We start from the raw sequence: 18464 nt of genomic DNA, 5'->3' as shown, positions 1-18464 counted from the left end.
GAGGAACCCAAGAGTGAGCTTGCATGTGAGGGGTGGCACTTTGGCTTAAGGCAGGACACCGCTTTTTTTTGGCATAACACAGGGAAGTGAGACAGTAAAATGAGAAAGGAGCTGTTGACAGCCCTAAACTGAGTCGTTTTCCAGAGGGAAGAATGGTTGCTCTTATTGCTTGGGTGCTCCTCTCCAGGGTTCATTCAATCCTGTCCTTCCTGAACCCCTTGGGGCTGGCGAGGAGTGCATCAGCTGGGCTGTCTCAAGCACACGCTGCTGGGTAGCCAATGTTAGTCAGGGAAAATGAGCTCACAGGCCAACATACCACAACACTTGAGTAAAGAGACTTTAAAAGAACAGTAACATACTAGATTACAGATCCTAACAGAAGTAGAAATAGTAAAACAAAGCTAGAAAGATGATACCAACAATTGGAAAAGAAAACCAGAAATATTTGAAGGGAAAAATAAAACTCCTGAAATAAAGGGCTCAATAGACAGGACACACAGCAGAATGGATACATTGTAGGAATTCATGAGAAAATTAGAAGACCAGACTAAAGAAATCTCCTGGAGGGACGAATGAAGAAAATGAAATATAAAATATAAAAGAAAGGCTAAGAGATATAGGAATTGCTTAGAAATGCTAACATTTGGATAAAAAACAGAAGAAATGGGGGAAAGGAAATATTAGCACAAAGAACAGAAATAAATTTCCTAGAATGAAAAACCCAGAGTGCCAACAAAGGGAAATACGAATAACACCCACACCTAGACACATTATAGAAGCTTGAAAATACCCAGGAAAAAATTAAAGTTTCCTGAGAAGGCATGGTGGCTCACACCTGTAATCCCAGCACTTTGGGAGGCTGAGGCGGGTAAATCACCTGAGGCCAGGAGTTCAAGACCAGCCTGGACAACATGGTGAAACCCTCATCTCTACTAAAAATACAAAAATTGGCCGGGTGTGGTGGTGCACACCTGTGGTCCCAGCTACTCGGGAGGCTGAGGCATGAGAATCGCTTGAACCGTGGAGGCAGAGGCTGTGGTGAGCGGAGATCACACCACTGCACTCCAGCCTGGGCATCGGCAACAGGGAACGACTCTGTCTCAAAAAAAAAGTTTCCTGACAAGGAACAAGAACCAGATTGACATCAGATTTTAAATAAACAATGGATGCAATAAAAAACCAAACAGTGTTTTCAAAGTATTAAAGAATTTAAAACCCAGAATTGTAAGCATAGCCAAAATGAATTAAAATATACAAGCATGATAAAAATATCCTTAGTTGGCCAGATGCAGTGGCTCATGCCTGTAATCCCAGCACTTTGGAAGGCCGAGGCGGGCAGATCACGTGAGGTCAGGAGTTCGAGACCAGCCTGGCTAACATTCTGAAACCTCATCTCTACTGAAAGTACAAAAATTAGCTGGGTGTGGTGGCGTGCACCTATAATCCCAGCTACTCAAGAGGTTGAGGCAGGAGAATCAATTGAACCTGGGAGGTGGAGGTTGCAGTGAGCTGAGAGCATGCCACTGCACTCCAGCCTGGGCCACATGAATGAAAATCTGTCTCAAAAAACAAAACAACAACAACAAGAAAACCTTAGACATATAAGATCTCAGAAGCTTCATCACACAAACTGGAGGCACTGCAACAGATAGATGAAGTGAAGGTAAATACAAACCTTAGAAAGTCTGGTCTTAAAAAACAGGCTAAGTGAAAATGTAACCCCAAGTCCAGGAATCAACAGGAGTTTGGAATGGGGTGGGGTAGGTAGGGGTGATGGGGGAGAAACTGGGAGTTAAAGCTTTTAGCTTATTAGGGGGGAAATACAACCGTACATTCAAAACAATGTCAAGGAAGGAATTAAAAGTGGGTCAAACTTTACAGGATAGTAAAAATAGGCCTCAAATGTATCAATAATTGAATACAAATAGGCTGAGCGCAAAGGGAAAGGTTCACAAAATGCATTAAAGAAAACTCAAAACCAAAAGCAATAATAACTTTAAACATGTGTCCGTTTTTTAGCCTCAAATATATAGGAAGTGAACATTTATAAACCTGCAGGAAGAAATTGGAAAACTCATTCTCATGGAGGGAAGTCTCAAAACCTTTTTCTAAATTCTCAATAAATCAAACTAAAAAAATTTACATAACTACGGCTATCAATGTGTAAGAAAGGAGCAGAGGCACAAATTAAACGACATCACAGGAATGCAATGGCACCGCCCAGCATGTGGGAAACTATGAGACCAAAAATCTTCAGTCAATCGACTGCAAGAAAAAAATCTAAAGAGGAGAAACCAGGTGTTGAAGATACTTGAGACATGCCAATCAAATGCAATGGATGTACCAGGCTTGGGTTGCACAATCAAAAAACTGAAAGAAAAAAAAAAAATTAGCCATTGTGAGAGATCTAAAGGTGATTGGGTATTTGATATTCAAAATGACTTAACCTTTTAGTATGATACTCGAATGTGGTTATATACTTTTTAAAATAGGCTTTTTATTTTCTAATAGTTTAATTTTTGTTTTTTTCTTGAGATGGAGTCTTGCTCTGTTGCCCAGGCTGAAGTGCAGTGGAGTGATCTCAGCTCACTGCAAGCTCTGCCTCCCAGGTTCAAGCAATTCTCCTGCCTCAGCCTCCCAAGTAGCTGGAATTACAGGCAGACACTACCACACCTGGCTAATTTTTGTAATTTTAGTAGAGACGGGGTTTCACTGTGTTGGCCAGGCTGGTCTCGAACTCCTGACCTCAGGTGATCCACCCACCTCGGCCTCCCAAAGTGCTGGGATTACAGGCGTGAACCACCACACCCGGCCTATTTTCTGAGTTTTAGATTTATAGAAAAAATTGTGAGGATACATCACACCTAATTTCCCCTTTTATTAGTATATTACATTAGCATGGTACATTTATTACAATTAGTGAACCAATATTGATACATATTAACTAAACACTTTAGATTTTCTTAGTTTTTACCTAATGTCCTTTTTCTGTTCCAGGATGCTATCCAGGACACCACACTGCATTTAGTCACCACATCTCCTTAGGCCCTTCTAGGCATGAAAGTTTCTCATGCTTCTCTTTTTGATGATCTTGACAGTAGGAAGGTATTTTGTAAAGTCCTTCGGCTAGGTTATATCTGATGTTTTTCTCATGATTAAGCTGAGAGTACAGGGTTTTGGAAAGAAGACCAAAAAGGTAAAGTGCCATTCTCCAATTTTGAGGTATTTCCTAGCAACATGACACTATCGATGTTGACCTTGATCATCTGGCTGAGAAATTGTCAGTTTTCTCCACTGTAGTTACTATTTTATTCCCATTTCTATACTCTCCTTTTTGAAAGCAAGTCACTGTGTACAGGCCACACTTAAGGACTGGGAGTTATACCCATCAGTAGAGTATTGATGTAAATTACCTAGAATTCTTCTGCATGGGAGTTGTATATTCTCCACTTATTTATTCTTCATCTATGTGAAGAATACTACAAACAGGAGGCACCACGCCCAGCTAATTAAAATTTTCTCTTTTTTTAGAGATGAGGATGTCGCTATGTTGCCCAGGCTGGTCTTGAACTCCTGGCCTCAAGCAATCCTCCCAAAGTGCTGGGATTATAGACAGGAGACACAGTGCCCAGCCTGTTCCCATTATCATACCCTTAATGTTAACCTTTGGTCAAGCCAAAGAACCATGAAAAAGACAACGCACACTTAATTTACAAGCCAAAATCTGTATTAGCTATTTACTGCTACATAATTACCCCAGAACTTTGTGGCTTAACAACAGTATGCATCTCTCTGTATCTGTGGGTCAGGAATTCAAGAGCTCTTTTGGGCAGTTCTGGCTCAGGTCTCTGAAGAGGTTGAAGCCAGATGTTGCCTGGGACTGAAGCTGGAGGATCCACCTCTGAGGTGGCTCACTCATGTGGCTGGCAACTAGCGTAAGCAAGATGGCTTCTCTCCTTGTGGAGGGCTACTTAAATCTTACAACGTGGTCTTGGCTTATCCCAGAGGAAGTAATCCGAGAAACTAAGGCTGAAGTTGCAATGCATTAGGACCTAGCCTCAAAAGTCTTATTTTTACTGCAGTATTTTACTGATCACACAAGTCAGCCTTGTTTCAATGTGGGCAGGTCCTATGCCGGGGCTGGAAGATTAGCTGAACCAGAAATAACTTAGAAAGATGACCATTAAGAAAAAACTTCAGAAATTTTTATTTAGCAAGGGGATAAGTTAAAGACTTGGGAAGAGGGTAGGACTCATTGGTAAAGGTGAACAATGGCAAAGGGTTTTAGTTGAACACAGGTGCAATGCACGGGAATGGTCAGGAGCACACAGGCAGGACACACAGATGCACAGGTCTGTCCTGACGAAGGAAGGCACTGCCCTCCCACTGTGCCCACTGCAGTGATTAAGCCTGTAATTGGGTACAATTTCTGAGCACCAAATATTGACTACATTTTTATGCAGCTCCAGAGGGTGAATCTCGGGCTGCTGAAATTCTGGGAAACATTTCACTTAGCACTGAGAAAAATATACATCAGATTATCCATAGAGGGGGTCAACAAGACTTAAACCAATCCCCTCTAAGGTTCCAGTTCACAGGTGCCAATCTGCTGTTTGTTTGGAAAGTAGACAACCAAGCTTCTCAGAAGTGTGATTAAAAATAAATGGCATGAGGGCCGGGCACGGTGGCTCACGCTCATAATCCCAGCACTTTGGGAGGCCAGGGCGGGTGGATCACGAGGTCAAGAGTTCGAGACCAGCCTGACCAACATGGTGAAACCCTGTCTCTACTAAATACAAAAATTAGCCAGGCATGGTGGCACACGCCTGTAGTCCCAGCTACTCGGGAGGCTGAGGCAGGAGAATCGCTTGAACCCGGGAGGCGGAGGTTGCAGTGAGCCAAGATGGTGCCACTGACTCTAGCCTGAGTGACAGAGCTATTTTTTTGAGACTCCCTCTCAAAAAAAAAATTAAAAAAATGAAAAACAAACAAACAAACAAAAACGGCATGAGAAGACTCCCCTAGGAGGAAACATGGAGCTTTAACATACAACTCCCATGCAGAAGAATTCTAGGTAATTTACATCAATACTCCACCTTTAAGATGGGTATAACTCCCAGTCCTTAAGTGTGGCCTGTACACAGTGACTTGTGCCATGTCCTCTGGCTGCTCAGCTCGTTTGGTTCCTGTTAATGTTTATGTTTCACACGGGCAGTGCTGTGGGATGGGCTGAGCTCCGGTAGGCAGGGGTGCTCTGGAATTCCTCATTTATGTGTCATGTGTCAGTTCAAAGAGCCTGCATCTTTAACATAAAACACAACTACCAAAAACTATGGATTCAGTGATTAAGAGATACTGTTTTATTTTTTTAAAAAGTTATCCTCAAAGTTTCAGGCATGACTGTTCACCTACACATAAGCAAGCCAAAAAACAGTGTGTGGTAAAATCAGTGGTGGAAGAGCCGAAGGTTCGTATGAGCGAGGATGATTCCCAGTTCGTCGCAGGCCTCAATCACAACTTTGTCAGCAGCAGAACCGGAGGGAGCCGCAATGTACGCCACACCACTCTGGGGGAAGTATATTGATTTTCAAAACGCGATTTTATGTAAAAACCTGCAAAACTCAAAATCCCCCTCTAAAAAGCATATGCTAACAAAGATACACTCAGTCAAAAAGGCAAAATAACAACAGGATTTGGGTTCTCCATCCACCCAATGGAGAAGTCAAATGGTTCTCTGAATATTACTGATCTGTATCACTTTGCTACACCTTTTAAACATCAAAAGCAGGATTTCTGAAACAGTTTCTACATAATGCTCAACTCTAGGCAAATGTACCCAATTCCATACTTACCCTTTTAGCTCTGTCTACATTATCTCGGAAAGGGAAGAAGGCATCAGAGCTGATAGAAACTTCAGTCAGTTTCTCAACCCATTCCTTCTTCTCTGCCTCAGTGAGTAACTCAGGGACTTCCTCAAACAGTGCCTTCCACTTTATCAAATCTTCACCCTGTGCGGGGAGAGAGAAAGGAAGAAGCTTGGTCTGACATCGTCTTTAGTTCTATATGGTGCAAATCACCATGCCAGAAAGCACCTGGGCATTTTTCTTAGGACTTCTTTTTATTATTATTATTATTTTTTTTTTTAGACGGAGTTTTGCACTATCACCAGGCTGGAGTGCAGTGGTGCGATCTCGGCTCACTGCAACCTCCACCTCCCAGGTTCAAGCAATTCTCCTGCCTCAGCCTCCCAAGTACCTGGGACTACAAGTGCACACCACCACACCCAGCTAATCTTTGTATTTTTGGAGACAGTTTCACCATGTTGGCCAGGAGGGTCTCAATCTCTTGACCTTGTGATCCACTCACCTCGGCCTCCCAAAGTGCTGGGATTACAGGCATGACCCACTGCGCCCAGCCAGGATTTCTTAATTGTAAATAATGACCATTATTTACATGGAAGTTCACATATCTAGAATCTCTTTGATGCTTTTAGAAATATTTTCATTAAGGAAAAAAAGTGATTATAAGTTTACCAAATAAAAATAATACCATTTTACTTTCTAAATCAGTTTAATCCAAGTACATATGTAATTTTTTTATTTTTGGCTAAGCTACTTACATAAAAATACACCGTTTTAAAATCTCTAATTTAAATCTACTTCGTATCTACTACTTTATGTCTATTAGACTACCGTCTAATTTAAATCTACCGCTTTGGTACTACTGTAGCAAAGAAAGCAAATAAAAAATTGTGTTCCAAGGGTTTTCAAAAAAACCCTCTATATCCAATCTAGGAAAGAGATGAGGATGAATGTTCTATAACTACATTTATACAAAAATTAATTCTAAATATAAAAGCAGTTGTAGACAAAACACAATTCATAATATTTGCCATGGTTTAAGTGTGTGTATCCACTCCAAAATTCACGTTGAAACTTAATCCCCAATGCAACAGTATTAAGAAGTAAGGCCTTTAGAAGGTTATTAGGCGATGAGGATGGGGCCCTCATGAATGGATTACAGACTTATAAAAGGGCTTCAGGGGAAGTATGCCCCTTCTGTGAAGTAAGGACACAATGTTTGCCCTTTCCAGAGAGGGCTGTGCCATCTGGGAAGCAGAGGGTAGGCTTCCCCAGACTCTCAGCCCACCAGTACCTTGATCTGGGACTTCACAGCCTCCAGAACTATGAAAAATAAATGTCTATCGTTTATAAGTTATCCAGCCTGCAGTATTGTGTCATAGTAGCACAAACAGACAGTTAATCATTTTACAAGGTGCTTCTATCTTGGGTGATGTTTTAGCTTTGACATACTTTTACTCTTGTTCACTTCCAGGACTCTTTCAGGACTAGTAGCAGGGGTTGACTGGTAATATCAAACAGAAAAATCCAAGTATCAAAGTTAAAAAAAAAAAAGATTTCTTAAAGACTTCAGTTACATTCTGCAGCCTCACTCTTCAACGACACTTATGTTGATTCCTGCTCCTGAATAAAAAACTGAGGGTAGTCAATTGGCTCTTCAGAAGACCATCTAGTATTTGATTAGCAGGCTTCTGTTTTCCATCCAGCATTTTGTTAGGCACGCAATATGTCCAGAAACTGGGCTAGATCTTTTCTTCTGGCAGGCTACCTACCTAATGTTTGCGATTGTAATGTTCCCACATACCTTCTTCAAACAGAAGAACATGAAATGTAACAAAATATATCAAGTTATTAATGGCACATGTAGAAAATGTGGTGGGAGAAGACCCCAGGGTTACCTGCCATCAGGCAATTTGTATTTAATGTTGCATACAGACCCGTCGGACAGCAAGCACCATGCATGACGTGGTGGCAGGCACCTCGACATAGGTGAAAAGCAGTCCTTGTCATCAAAAGCTTATAATCAACAGAGGAAGTACAAATATACAAACCTACACCAAGGCTGCAATTTAAAAAGACAGAGGTCTGTGGTTTCAGAAAGGGGTCAAAAACAATGAAGAAAGTTACATGAGACAGAAGAACACGAGAAATGTGTAAGAAGTTTCAATGATCAATTTTAGACAACATAGAATTTCAATGAAAGTATCTTTTTTCTCTGTGTGGTGATGAAGTTAAAATCTGTTATACATAAAGGGATGAACTGAATATTAACACAGCCCAGAACCCAATGCCAAGTCTTTCACCTCGCCAATGGTTCCAGTCACATATTGATCGATGGCATTGGAGATTTCTGCTCTCTTCACTCCTGTTTTAAACTTCATCGAAAGCACTTGTGGATGGTGTCTAAGCCACCAATAGTTTGCCTTATCTCCTGCAAGGCGAGTGCAGTGTATACGAGACTGCTGTCCTGCTCCAATGCCGATAACCTGAGGAACACAGACATTAAAGTGAACACCTCTTCCAAAGACACTTTCTTCTCAAAAGGATCTTTTGTGCACATTCTCCAAAACCTATTTATTAGTTTTGTGGAAGAACATATCAGGCCAAAATAAGAGAAATATAAATAATTTTTAAGTCATTAAAAGGGGTGGAGTAAGAGGTTTGTTTATAACTACTATTTATACCTCTTCAGTGATATGTGACATATGACTATTAATATTCTACAATTCAATAACATTGATGGTTTGAGGTCAAAAAAAAAAAAAACTTAAAATAAATGACCAGTGCTGGGTGCACTGGCTCATGCCTGTAATCCCAGCACTTTGTGAGGCTAGGACAGAAGGATTGCTTGAGCTCAGGAGACCAGCCTGGGCAAGATGGCAACATCTCATCTCTACAAAAAATAAGAATTAAAAAATAGCTAGGGGTAGTGGCGCACACCTGTAGTCCCAGCTACTCAGGAGGCTGAAGTGGTAGGACCGCTTGAGGCCAGGAGTCGAAGGCTACAGTGAGCTATGATCATGTCACTGTACTCTGGCCTGGGCAACAGAGCAAGACCCTGTCTCTATAAAAAATAAATAAATAAATAAATAAATAAAACTAATGACCACAAAAATAACTACGGTTACTTGAAAGTCTTTTGTTTGCCCCAGTGTATAAATTACAGTTAAAATATCAACTCTCATAAATTGAGATTAGGATCTGACATGGGTAGCTAAAAGTAGAAACAATTCCACCAGGTACAAATGTTCTTCCTTCTTTCCTCTATTTCTATGGGTTGAATTCTAAGCAACAAGGACTTAAATGCACAGGTGTGTTTTCCGGTTTTAGTTCCTATAATGAACAGCCCCTAAGCTGTCTGCCCAACAGTCCATTTCTTTCTGAGCACAGCTGCTGGCAACCCTGCCCACAGCTACAAGAGAATAAAAGAGACCACAAATACCTGGGCAGCCGCCTCCTCCTCAACATCAGGAATGAAGCACTCATTCTACACGGACTTACAGAACTTCTTAGAACCTGACACCAGTAGACACAATCTCCCAGGAGTTTGTTACTACAGAGACTGGCAATCTGGGGTCTTCCAGGCCATAGGCTAATTCATATCCACCCACCTCCCTGTCACTTGTGGGCCAAATAATTTAACAAATGCCAAGAGATAAACTCAGGACACCGTGTGAAGAAAAGGCTAGCAGAGACCTCAGAGATGAACCAGCTCCATCTTGTATTCTGAGGCTCGGGACACTAGGAAAGAAGTCTAATATCTTGCTTAACATCACACAGTGAGAAATGTTTGGTATTTAATTGTGGCAGCGGTCACATACTGTGAAATTTGTGAAAACTGGTCAAACTGTACTTTAAAAAGGTGAATTCTACTGTATACAAATTATGCCTCAATGAACCTGACTTTTTAAAGATGAGGTTAACTCCTAGTCTAGCAGTCTTTCTACTCAGCAGATTCTTGATAAGGCAACATAAGAAATAATGGGAAAATACCCTGCAGGCTGCAAAAATATAGGCTGGCGGGTGGCAGTACCGTAACTTACCTCGTCTTCCCTGGAAATAATACCAATGGGGGAAAAGGAAAGGAAATAATCCAGTTTTGTAACAGCTATTAGAGTCTCACTAATCCAAAATGTGCCAACCTACTCAAGGCAAGAAGCAGCACAACTAATTTGAGTACCTGGTTCCAAAGATATTTTCTGATCATCATTAGTTTTAACAGCCCACCAGGGTACTGAGGAAACACTGACAAACACAAAAGAGAAACACTTGGCAAATATTCCCTTTCAAGCTGTCCAATATCTAAAGCAGACGGATGTTTAAACATCATTTCGTAAAACAACAGTCTCCCGAAGGCGAGTCCAACAGCCCACTTACCTGCCCGTTCTTGGCGTAGCACACAGAGTTAGACTGAGTGTACTTGACAGCAATGGTGGCTACGATGAGGTCTCGGAGGGCAGACTCTGGCAACTGAAACACATACGCAATGGTAAATCGCATGGGGCCTTTTAAACTCATTTAACTTTAAGCTTCTTTTTTTATATTATTTTTTGTGGTTTTTTTGAGTCAGAGTCTCACTCTGTCTCCCAGGCACAATGGGACAATCTCCAACGGCACAATCTCGGCTCACTGTAACCTCCACCTCCCGGGTGCAAGAGATTCTCATGCTTCAATTACAGGCGCATGCACCACCATGCCTGGCTAATTTTTGTATTTTTAGTAGAGATGGGGTTTCACCATGTTGGCCAGGCCGGTCTCGAACTCCTGAGCTCAAGTCATCTACGTGCCTCGGCCTCCCAGAGTGCCAGGATTACAACAGGTGTGAGCCACCACACCTGGCCAACTTTAAGTTTCTTAGTTCTATTTAATGTAAAAGACCTACAACATAGTTATACCACTCAAATGACAGAGGGAAATTAACTGTTCTACACACTACCATGATTTACTTAAATATTTAACACATTTGTGGTGGAACTTAGCACAATGCATCCATAGACACAAACTAATGTTATTTTGCAGCAATTGTGGATTAAGCCTTTTTATATCACATGAGGTAAGAACTACCATATCCATTCCAAAACTGACAAACAATATTTTCTTGACCAGAGTACTTTTAAATATCTGGAGACATGGTAAAATTTACGTTCAGAACCAATGCGGAGAATTGTTTCATAGACATCACAAATCATTATGATGCACACAGACAGCCAAGACTTTGGAAAAATCAAATTACGATCATTTTCTCTTTTGTTTAGAATAATTTAAGTTGAAACTGTTCAAAAACCATTAGGAATTACCAGTCCAAATAGAACAACAAGAATAACACCCAAAAATATCACTATCTTTCGTATGAGGCATGAATACAAATGGAAAAGAAGGATGATAGTCCACGTCTGTATGCTAAATGGACAGAGGATATTTGCTACAGCCAACAGATAAGTTGATAAATTTGAGTTCAGTAAAATTAAGAACTTTTACTCTGTAAAAGATTCCTCATTAAAGAGGATGAAAAGACAAGCTACGAACTAGGAGAAAATTATTAACGAACCTCATATCCAACAACAAACTAGCACCTAAAACATAAAAAAACTTTAAAAACTCAGTAACAGGACAGGCTCAGTGGTTGCCCAAGGGTAAGGAGAGGGTGGAAGCCATATCAAGTGAGCCCGGCTACAGAAGAACACGAGGGATCACTGCAGTGTTGGAAATGCCCTGTGTCTTTAACTGTTATCAATGTCAATGGCATGGTTGTGGAACTGTACCTTAGTGTGACAAATGCTAGCATTAGGAGAAATAGGGTAAAGGTTACATGGGAACTCTTACAACTGTATGTGAATCTACAACTTTTATCTCAAAATTAAAAGTTTAATTTAAAAAAGCTATTAGGATTTCTTAAGAATTTATTACTCTAAGGTATTATTAATGTTATATATCTTTTATCTGTATCTGCTATTTGAGTTATCAACTATAAATCTGATTCCTTTGGTTCCCAGAAAACTTAGTAGCAAAAGCCAGCTTCATAGATGTCTAGACCTTCAAAGACAATCTTGGTGATATGGTTTGGCTGTGTCCCCACCTAAATCTCACCCTGAATTATAATAATCCCGATGTGTCAACAGGCGGGACTAGGTGGAGGTAACTGGATCATGGGGGCAGTTTCCCCCATGTAGTTCTCATGACAATGAGTGAGTCTCATGAGATCTGACAGTAAGCGTCTGGCATTTCTCTCGCTTGCACTCATTCCATCTCCTGCCGCCCTGTGAAGAGGTGCCTTCTGCCATGATTATAAGATTCCTGAGGCCTCCCCAACCGTGTGGAACTGTGAGTCAATTAAACCTCTTTTCTTTATAAATTGCCCAGTCTCAGGAATTTCTTCATAGCAGCGTGATAAAAACGAATACACTTGGCATCCTGGGTTGGGATCAAGGCATACGAGAAATGCCAGTGGACTGGGAGTAAGGGAATCCAGTCTTAGAAACATGCTACAAATAGTTAACACAATTAAAGCACTATTCAAGAAAAATGGGAGAAGAGGAAATAATTCAAACATGTTCAGTATTAATAAACATTCCATCCACCTGTCTGGCTCTCTCAGGACTGAAATGGTTCCAGACCTAATAATTCTGAGGCTGGAATGTTAACAAAAATCCACTTAAAAAGACAGGGGTAAAACAGAAAGGAGAACAAAGCTATCATTCTCTCATCCTTAAGTTTCCAAATTTCTACTAAGAATTCATATGAAGCAAGGAGAGAGTTTAGATAAACGATTAAGATCATACCTACCACTCTTATAAAAAATATCCAGAAGCACAAAACCTATCAAGATCACTAAATTATTAATGAATCCAATATCTACAAACCTTAGAAAAAAGACTCTCAGTAGCTAGGCACAATTCTCAACATGGTACCATGGAATCTAGGTCAATATCCATTCAGTATTTTTCAAAGTACATGAACCAACCAGAGTGGATTCCAAAGGGCTGAAAGATACTTCTATGTATAATGCCTACATGTTTCTTTACTTCAGGACACCATTAATTGTCAACGATAGAAATGAAAGAATATCCATTAAATCAAACAAAAAAGATATGTTAATCGTCGTATGCTTATCAACAGACAGAACTCTCTGGATAAAGATTTTAAGGCTTATTTCCAGCAATTCTACTGAAAAGGCCTCAGGATTCAGACCTGGGAGCAAGCTGCAGCCCCTCATCTCCTTCTGTTATAGCAAATAGCTTGTTAAGAGACCAATCCTCTTTTAGTAACAAACAGAAATGCTGGGCAGAGCGGACAGACAGCAAGTGCTAACAGACAAAGATCCCAGAGAAAATGGAAGCAGTAAGAAATGGGCCTGACAGTCTATGCTTTTCTCCTCAAGGCATTTTCCAAGTTGCATGCAATAAACTAAAGGTAACTTGGCTGAGCACAACTTTTGGCAGTCTTAGAGGACTAAGGGACAAAAGCCGAGTTCAGCGTACAGCAGTAGATACCTAGGGATTCAGGAGCAGGAATGAACCATAAACAGACCAGTCCTCACAAAGACTGAAGGCTAAATTCCTATTTAGCCTTTAGGAAGCTCAACAATTCCTGACAGAATGAAGATACCTCCTACACCTTATCTGCCCAAAAGAAGGACAAGTCAACTCTGGAGAGAAAAATAACACCATCCAGCCCTCAAAATATCGCTACAGTTTTTTCATACCCAATGCCTAGCACTCAATAAAAAATTCCAGGCTATCAGCCAGACAGACCAGAAAGCAATGGAATGATTCCTGCAAAGTACTGAAAAACAAGCACAGCCTACTTTAGACCTAGGACAAACATCCTTCAAACTGAAGGCCCAATTAAGATACTCCAAAAAATAAATGTCAGCTTGTCCATTCTTTATTGTGTAACTCCGGTCAAATTTCTTAATTGTCCTTTATGGTACAATTTTGTGATCTTCACAATCGACACGATGGTAGTCACCCCCACAGAGTGACCTAAGTGTTAAATGAGATAATATATCCAAAACACAAAAATCACCATTATTATCCTAGGAACGTGTCCTTACTACAAGATAACAAAGAGCACAAGCCCAAAAACTTGTCTATATAAAAACATTGATCATAGCACTGAAAATGTAAGCAATCTAAATATCCATCAGAAGATCCACGTTGCAGTGAGCTATGATCGCACCACTGCACTCCAGCCTGGGCAACAGAGCAAGCTTCAAAGGAATAAAAACATTCAAACACAGCGAGCTTCAAAGGGATAAAAACATTCAAAAGTCTCTTAAAAAAAAAATAATAAAGACCGGGCGTGGTGGCTCACGCCCTTAACCCCAGCACTTTGGGAGGCTGAGGTGGGCAGATCACGAGGTTAGGAGATCAAGACCATCCTGGCTAACACAGTGAAACACCGTCTCTACTAAAAATACAAAAGAAATTAGCCAGGCGTTGTGGCGGGCGCCTGTAGTCCCAGCTACTTGGGAGGCTGAAGCAGGAGAATGGCGTGAACCCGGGAGGCGGAGCTTGCAGTGACCCGAGATCGCACCATTGCACTCCAGCCTGGGTGACAGAGCGAGACTCTGTCTCAGAAAAAATAAAATAAAAAAATTAATCAATCAATCAGGGTAAAAATAAGAAAAATAAATATCCATCGTAGTACATCTACACATGGACTGACTGCCACATGGACTTTCAGATAAAGATATGAATATGCATTTATTTTCGAGATAGGATCTTGTTCTGTCACCCAGATAGGAGTGCAGTGGCACAAACACGGCTCACTGCAGCCTCGATCTCCCAGACTCATGCAATCCTCTCACTTCAGCCTCTCAAGTAGCTGGACCTACAGGGGCAGCTACCACGCCAGGCTAATTTTTGTACTTTTTCTAGAGACAAGGTTTCACTACATGGCCAGGCTGGTCTTAAACTCCTGACCTCAAGAGATCTGCCCCTTGGCCTACCAAAGTGTTGGGATTACAAATGTCAGCTACTGCACCCAGCATCTATATTTATTGATATAAAAACACATTTGTAGCCTAGCACATGGAAAAAGGGCAAGTTACAGGAGCCAGATTATGGAAGACATGATCCCATTTATGTACGATTAAAGCTACTTATCTCTGGTATGTACATACGCACAGAAGCTTCTAACATGGCCTTTGATTCATTTCTTAAACTCCAAAGCTCATGTGACAACTCAAAGATAAGCTAGCTAGCTGTGTGCATACAGACTACTTCCAAATCCAGACCTTAATAAATGTAAAGCTCATTAAGTATTGAAAACAGACCAATGGAAGTTACTAGCAGTCAGTTCAGATACTTCCCAACTTACATCTTTATTTTTGGTAACAACATTGCTAAATAATGACTTGTCGACGACACCATTATTTCTCTTCTGGCTTAAATGAAGACCAAAGAGAGTTCGAACTTCATTTTCATCTGGTTTGTAAGACTGGTCCATCTAAAATACAAATTTTAAAAGTTAAAGTTAATCTCTCCACTTCCCTCAAATTTTTCATTTAATTTATATACAAAAGATTTCATTGTAAGTAAAGTTATATGCATGTTTCTAATTTTTTACACATTTTTCTAATTTTCTAATTTTTCTCACACAACAAGTGATGTGTTAAATCATTCTGGTATGATACAATTCAACATTCTGGTATGACACAATAGCCAGGCGCTAATATTTTTCTCCAAAGTCTTTTATAGGTTTTACTATCCAATAGCATTTTATAGATTTTACAACCTATATACAACATACTAAAAAACAATCATTCCAGTGAGTGTATTTTTGGTTAAGTTACTATCCATATGGTTCTTTTGGAAGGTCAGCAGATAAAACAGATGTGCTAATTAAATAAGCCATGGCACAAAAATTAAATTCTAATTTTCCTTTCTAAAAATCTGTTACAAAATACCCAGCTAACCCATGAATTGAAAGCTAAAAGTGAGAAAACAGGATTTGTAATCTGTGTCTTTACTATTTGGAAGGAATTTGTATCATTTACTGCCATCTTCCTCTCCCAAATTTTGAACCGAAAGAACATTAAGGTGTGTGGAACAATACGTGTAACACTACTCTCTCCCTGGATATTTTTTTAAACTTGACACTATTTCTCCTTTATGCTTTGGATGATCTTTGATTTAGAAAGCACTGACATATAATTTATAAGCAAGACCCCGTAAATATTAGTTCTGTTTAATCTACATTTTCTTGAATTCTAAAATGTTCCTTTGCATTATGCATTATAAAATTTCTAAAATTGATATGCTCTCCTATTAACTGATGCTAGGAGAAACTTATCATTAGTCAGGTAGAGGGATAAGTTGTCTCATGCTTATAATCATGCGTCCAATGTGCAAACTAAGCCAAATTCTCAAATAAGTAAAATACCAATGAAGTCCTTATATTCCTTTGACAGTCTCCAACTATCAGGTGTTAAAGAGATCAAGACAATGACTCAGGTTTTGGAAAATATTTTCCATGATGCTACAAGAAAATGCTAATGGTTGTTAAGTACATAACACTCTTAACAACAACAACAACAAAAAACTTGATTAAGAAAGTGGGGGCCAGGCGCGGTGGCTCACGCCTGTAATCCCAACACTTTGGGAGGCCGAGGCGGGCGGATCCCTTGAGGTCAGGAGTTTGAGACCAGCCTGGCCAACATGGTGAAACCCTGTCTCTGCTAAAAATACAAAACTCAGCCAGGCCTGGTAGTGCATGCCTGTAGTCCCAGGTACTTGGGAGGGTGAGGCAGGAGAATCGCTTGAACTCAGGAGACAGAGGTTGCAGTGAGCCAAGATCGCACCACTGCACTCTAGCCTGGGCAACAGACTGTCAAGTGGCTAAAAAAAAATAAGTATGTAACTTTAATGTGGTATTCTCTTCTTTCCTTAAGTAGCTGACATGGAATCTATGGTGAACTATAAAATTATTGGTATCTTACAATCAAAAGAATATACTTAATAACTTTCCTTATAAGGAATTAGGATTCCACAGAGTTCTGATATCAATACTATGAAAAGTAGCATTAGGAATTTTTACTTTAAATTGAAATAACTCTTTGCTTTATCAATGCATAATCTTAGACCATGAACTAGTTTTCCCAATACAGAAGAGCTCATAAAAATCAGTTAAAAAAAAAAAAAGCAACAACTTAGTAGAAAAATCATCAAAGAATATGGAAAGACAGTTCATAAAAAGGAATAAAAACATTCAAACATGAAAAGATGCTCATACCACACACAATGTTAAAACTACATTGAGATGCCATTTTCTAATTGCAGAGACGTTTTAAAAGTATAAAACCACAATGCTGACAAAAGTGTTGGGAAACAGGCATCCTTATATATTTCAGTTAGGACAATGAATTTGCCTACAACATCTAAAAGGGGCAGTATCAATTAAGATTACCAATATACATAGAGCTTGTTATTAAGCCTTAATTTCACTCTCAGGACTTTTCTAGGTTATTCACTGCAGGGGTATTTGTAGTAGCTGAAGATTGGTGACTGTCTAGGTAAGTTAAAATACACAGATACAGGACAAACTTCCAAGAAGGCGAAGCGGGGTGCACTTGTGTCAATAGGAAAATAGAAAAAGAAATGCACATGCAAATATATGCTGAATATATAGACTATTTCAGGAAAGATAAGCAAGAAATTTAAAATAGTTATCTTTTCAAAAGGTAACAGAAGGATAGAGAGACTTTCCATTAAATATTGTTATTATTAGTAGTATTTTAGAGACATGGTCTTACTCCACGCCCAGGGCTGGAGTGCAGTCGTTATTCACAGGCATCATAGTACCACAATATAGCCTCCAATTCTTGGTCTCAAGCCATCCTCCCACATCAGCCTCTCAAGTGGCTGAAATTATAGGCATGAGCCATCACAACCAGCAAAAAGTTAAAATTGAGGGTAAGAAAGCTACTCTCATCTCAAAACCCCAAGTTAATAGTATTTTTTTAAATGCAGGATTGGGGAAAATAAACTATAATAAGGATAAACTAGAAGGGTATGAGTATAAAAGAAAGAGTAAACAAGGGAAAAAGAGACAGAATAAAAGAGCAAATTACCCCTTCAAACATGAATTGCACTCACCTGAAGGACACAATAGTTTCCATTTTTCTTTTTGGAAAGTATTGTCAAGGCTTCTTCTTCATATCCTGGGGCAATTATACCATCAGATACCTGCAAAAATATTAAATTTTAATTCCTATTTTTAAAAATCAGAGAACACCTCTTAAAAAAATCTAGCAGCAATTATCAGTCTTAAATAATGTGGCAGCATATGCTGGTTTCTGCCTCCAACAAACAATGCTAACGCTATACTTGAAAAAGAGAAATCTATTAGAATACAGCTTTCTGTATAGCAGATCCTAACTTTCTGTCCTCTCCAAGTTTTTGTTCATTTCAGTTTAAACTAAGAAAATATGACTGATTTGCTCTAACACATGTACCTCAGGAGGAAATATTTCTTCAGGGAGTGTTTTGAATGAGCAAGAGCACATTCTAGTCCTGACTCTCCTAGTACATGGTTAAATGACCTCTTCCAGCAAGGCGTTTTCCTTAACAGCAAGACCAGATTAAATCAGAGATTTAACAC

The 18464-nt window shown here is 39.8% G+C and overlaps 1 protein-coding gene across 2 annotated transcripts in view; it reads right to left on the bottom strand.

Moving 5' to 3' along the window:
• Positions 1-5337: 5337 nt before the first annotated feature.
• The window catches only part of ATIC (5-aminoimidazole-4-carboxamide ribonucleotide formyltransferase/IMP cyclohydrolase), a 36705-nt gene continuing 23578 nt past the window's right edge, over positions 5338-18464 (bottom strand). For both annotated transcript variants that reach the window (XM_019021853.4, XM_063695429.1), the window contains exons 11-16: positions 17960-18049; positions 15183-15311; positions 10239-10331; positions 8165-8347; positions 5853-6008; positions 5338-5566 (exon numbers count right to left, since the gene is read on the bottom strand). In XM_019021853.4, the coding sequence (XP_018877398.2) occupies positions 5447-5566; positions 5853-6008; positions 8165-8347; positions 10239-10331; positions 15183-15311; positions 17960-18049 (771 nt within the window). In that variant the 3' untranslated portion in view covers positions 5338-5446. The remainder of the gene's footprint in view (positions 5567-5852; positions 6009-8164; positions 8348-10238; positions 10332-15182; positions 15312-17959; positions 18050-18464) is intronic.

The sequence above is a fragment of the Gorilla gorilla genome, chromosome 11 (genome assembly GCF_029281585.2).
Source record: "Gorilla gorilla gorilla isolate KB3781 chromosome 11, NHGRI_mGorGor1-v2.1_pri, whole genome shotgun sequence".
Lineage (NCBI taxonomy): Eukaryota > Metazoa > Chordata > Mammalia > Primates > Hominidae > Gorilla > Gorilla gorilla.
The sequence above is the reverse complement of the archived record's forward strand: the minus strand, read 5'-3'. Positions and strand labels throughout refer to the sequence as shown.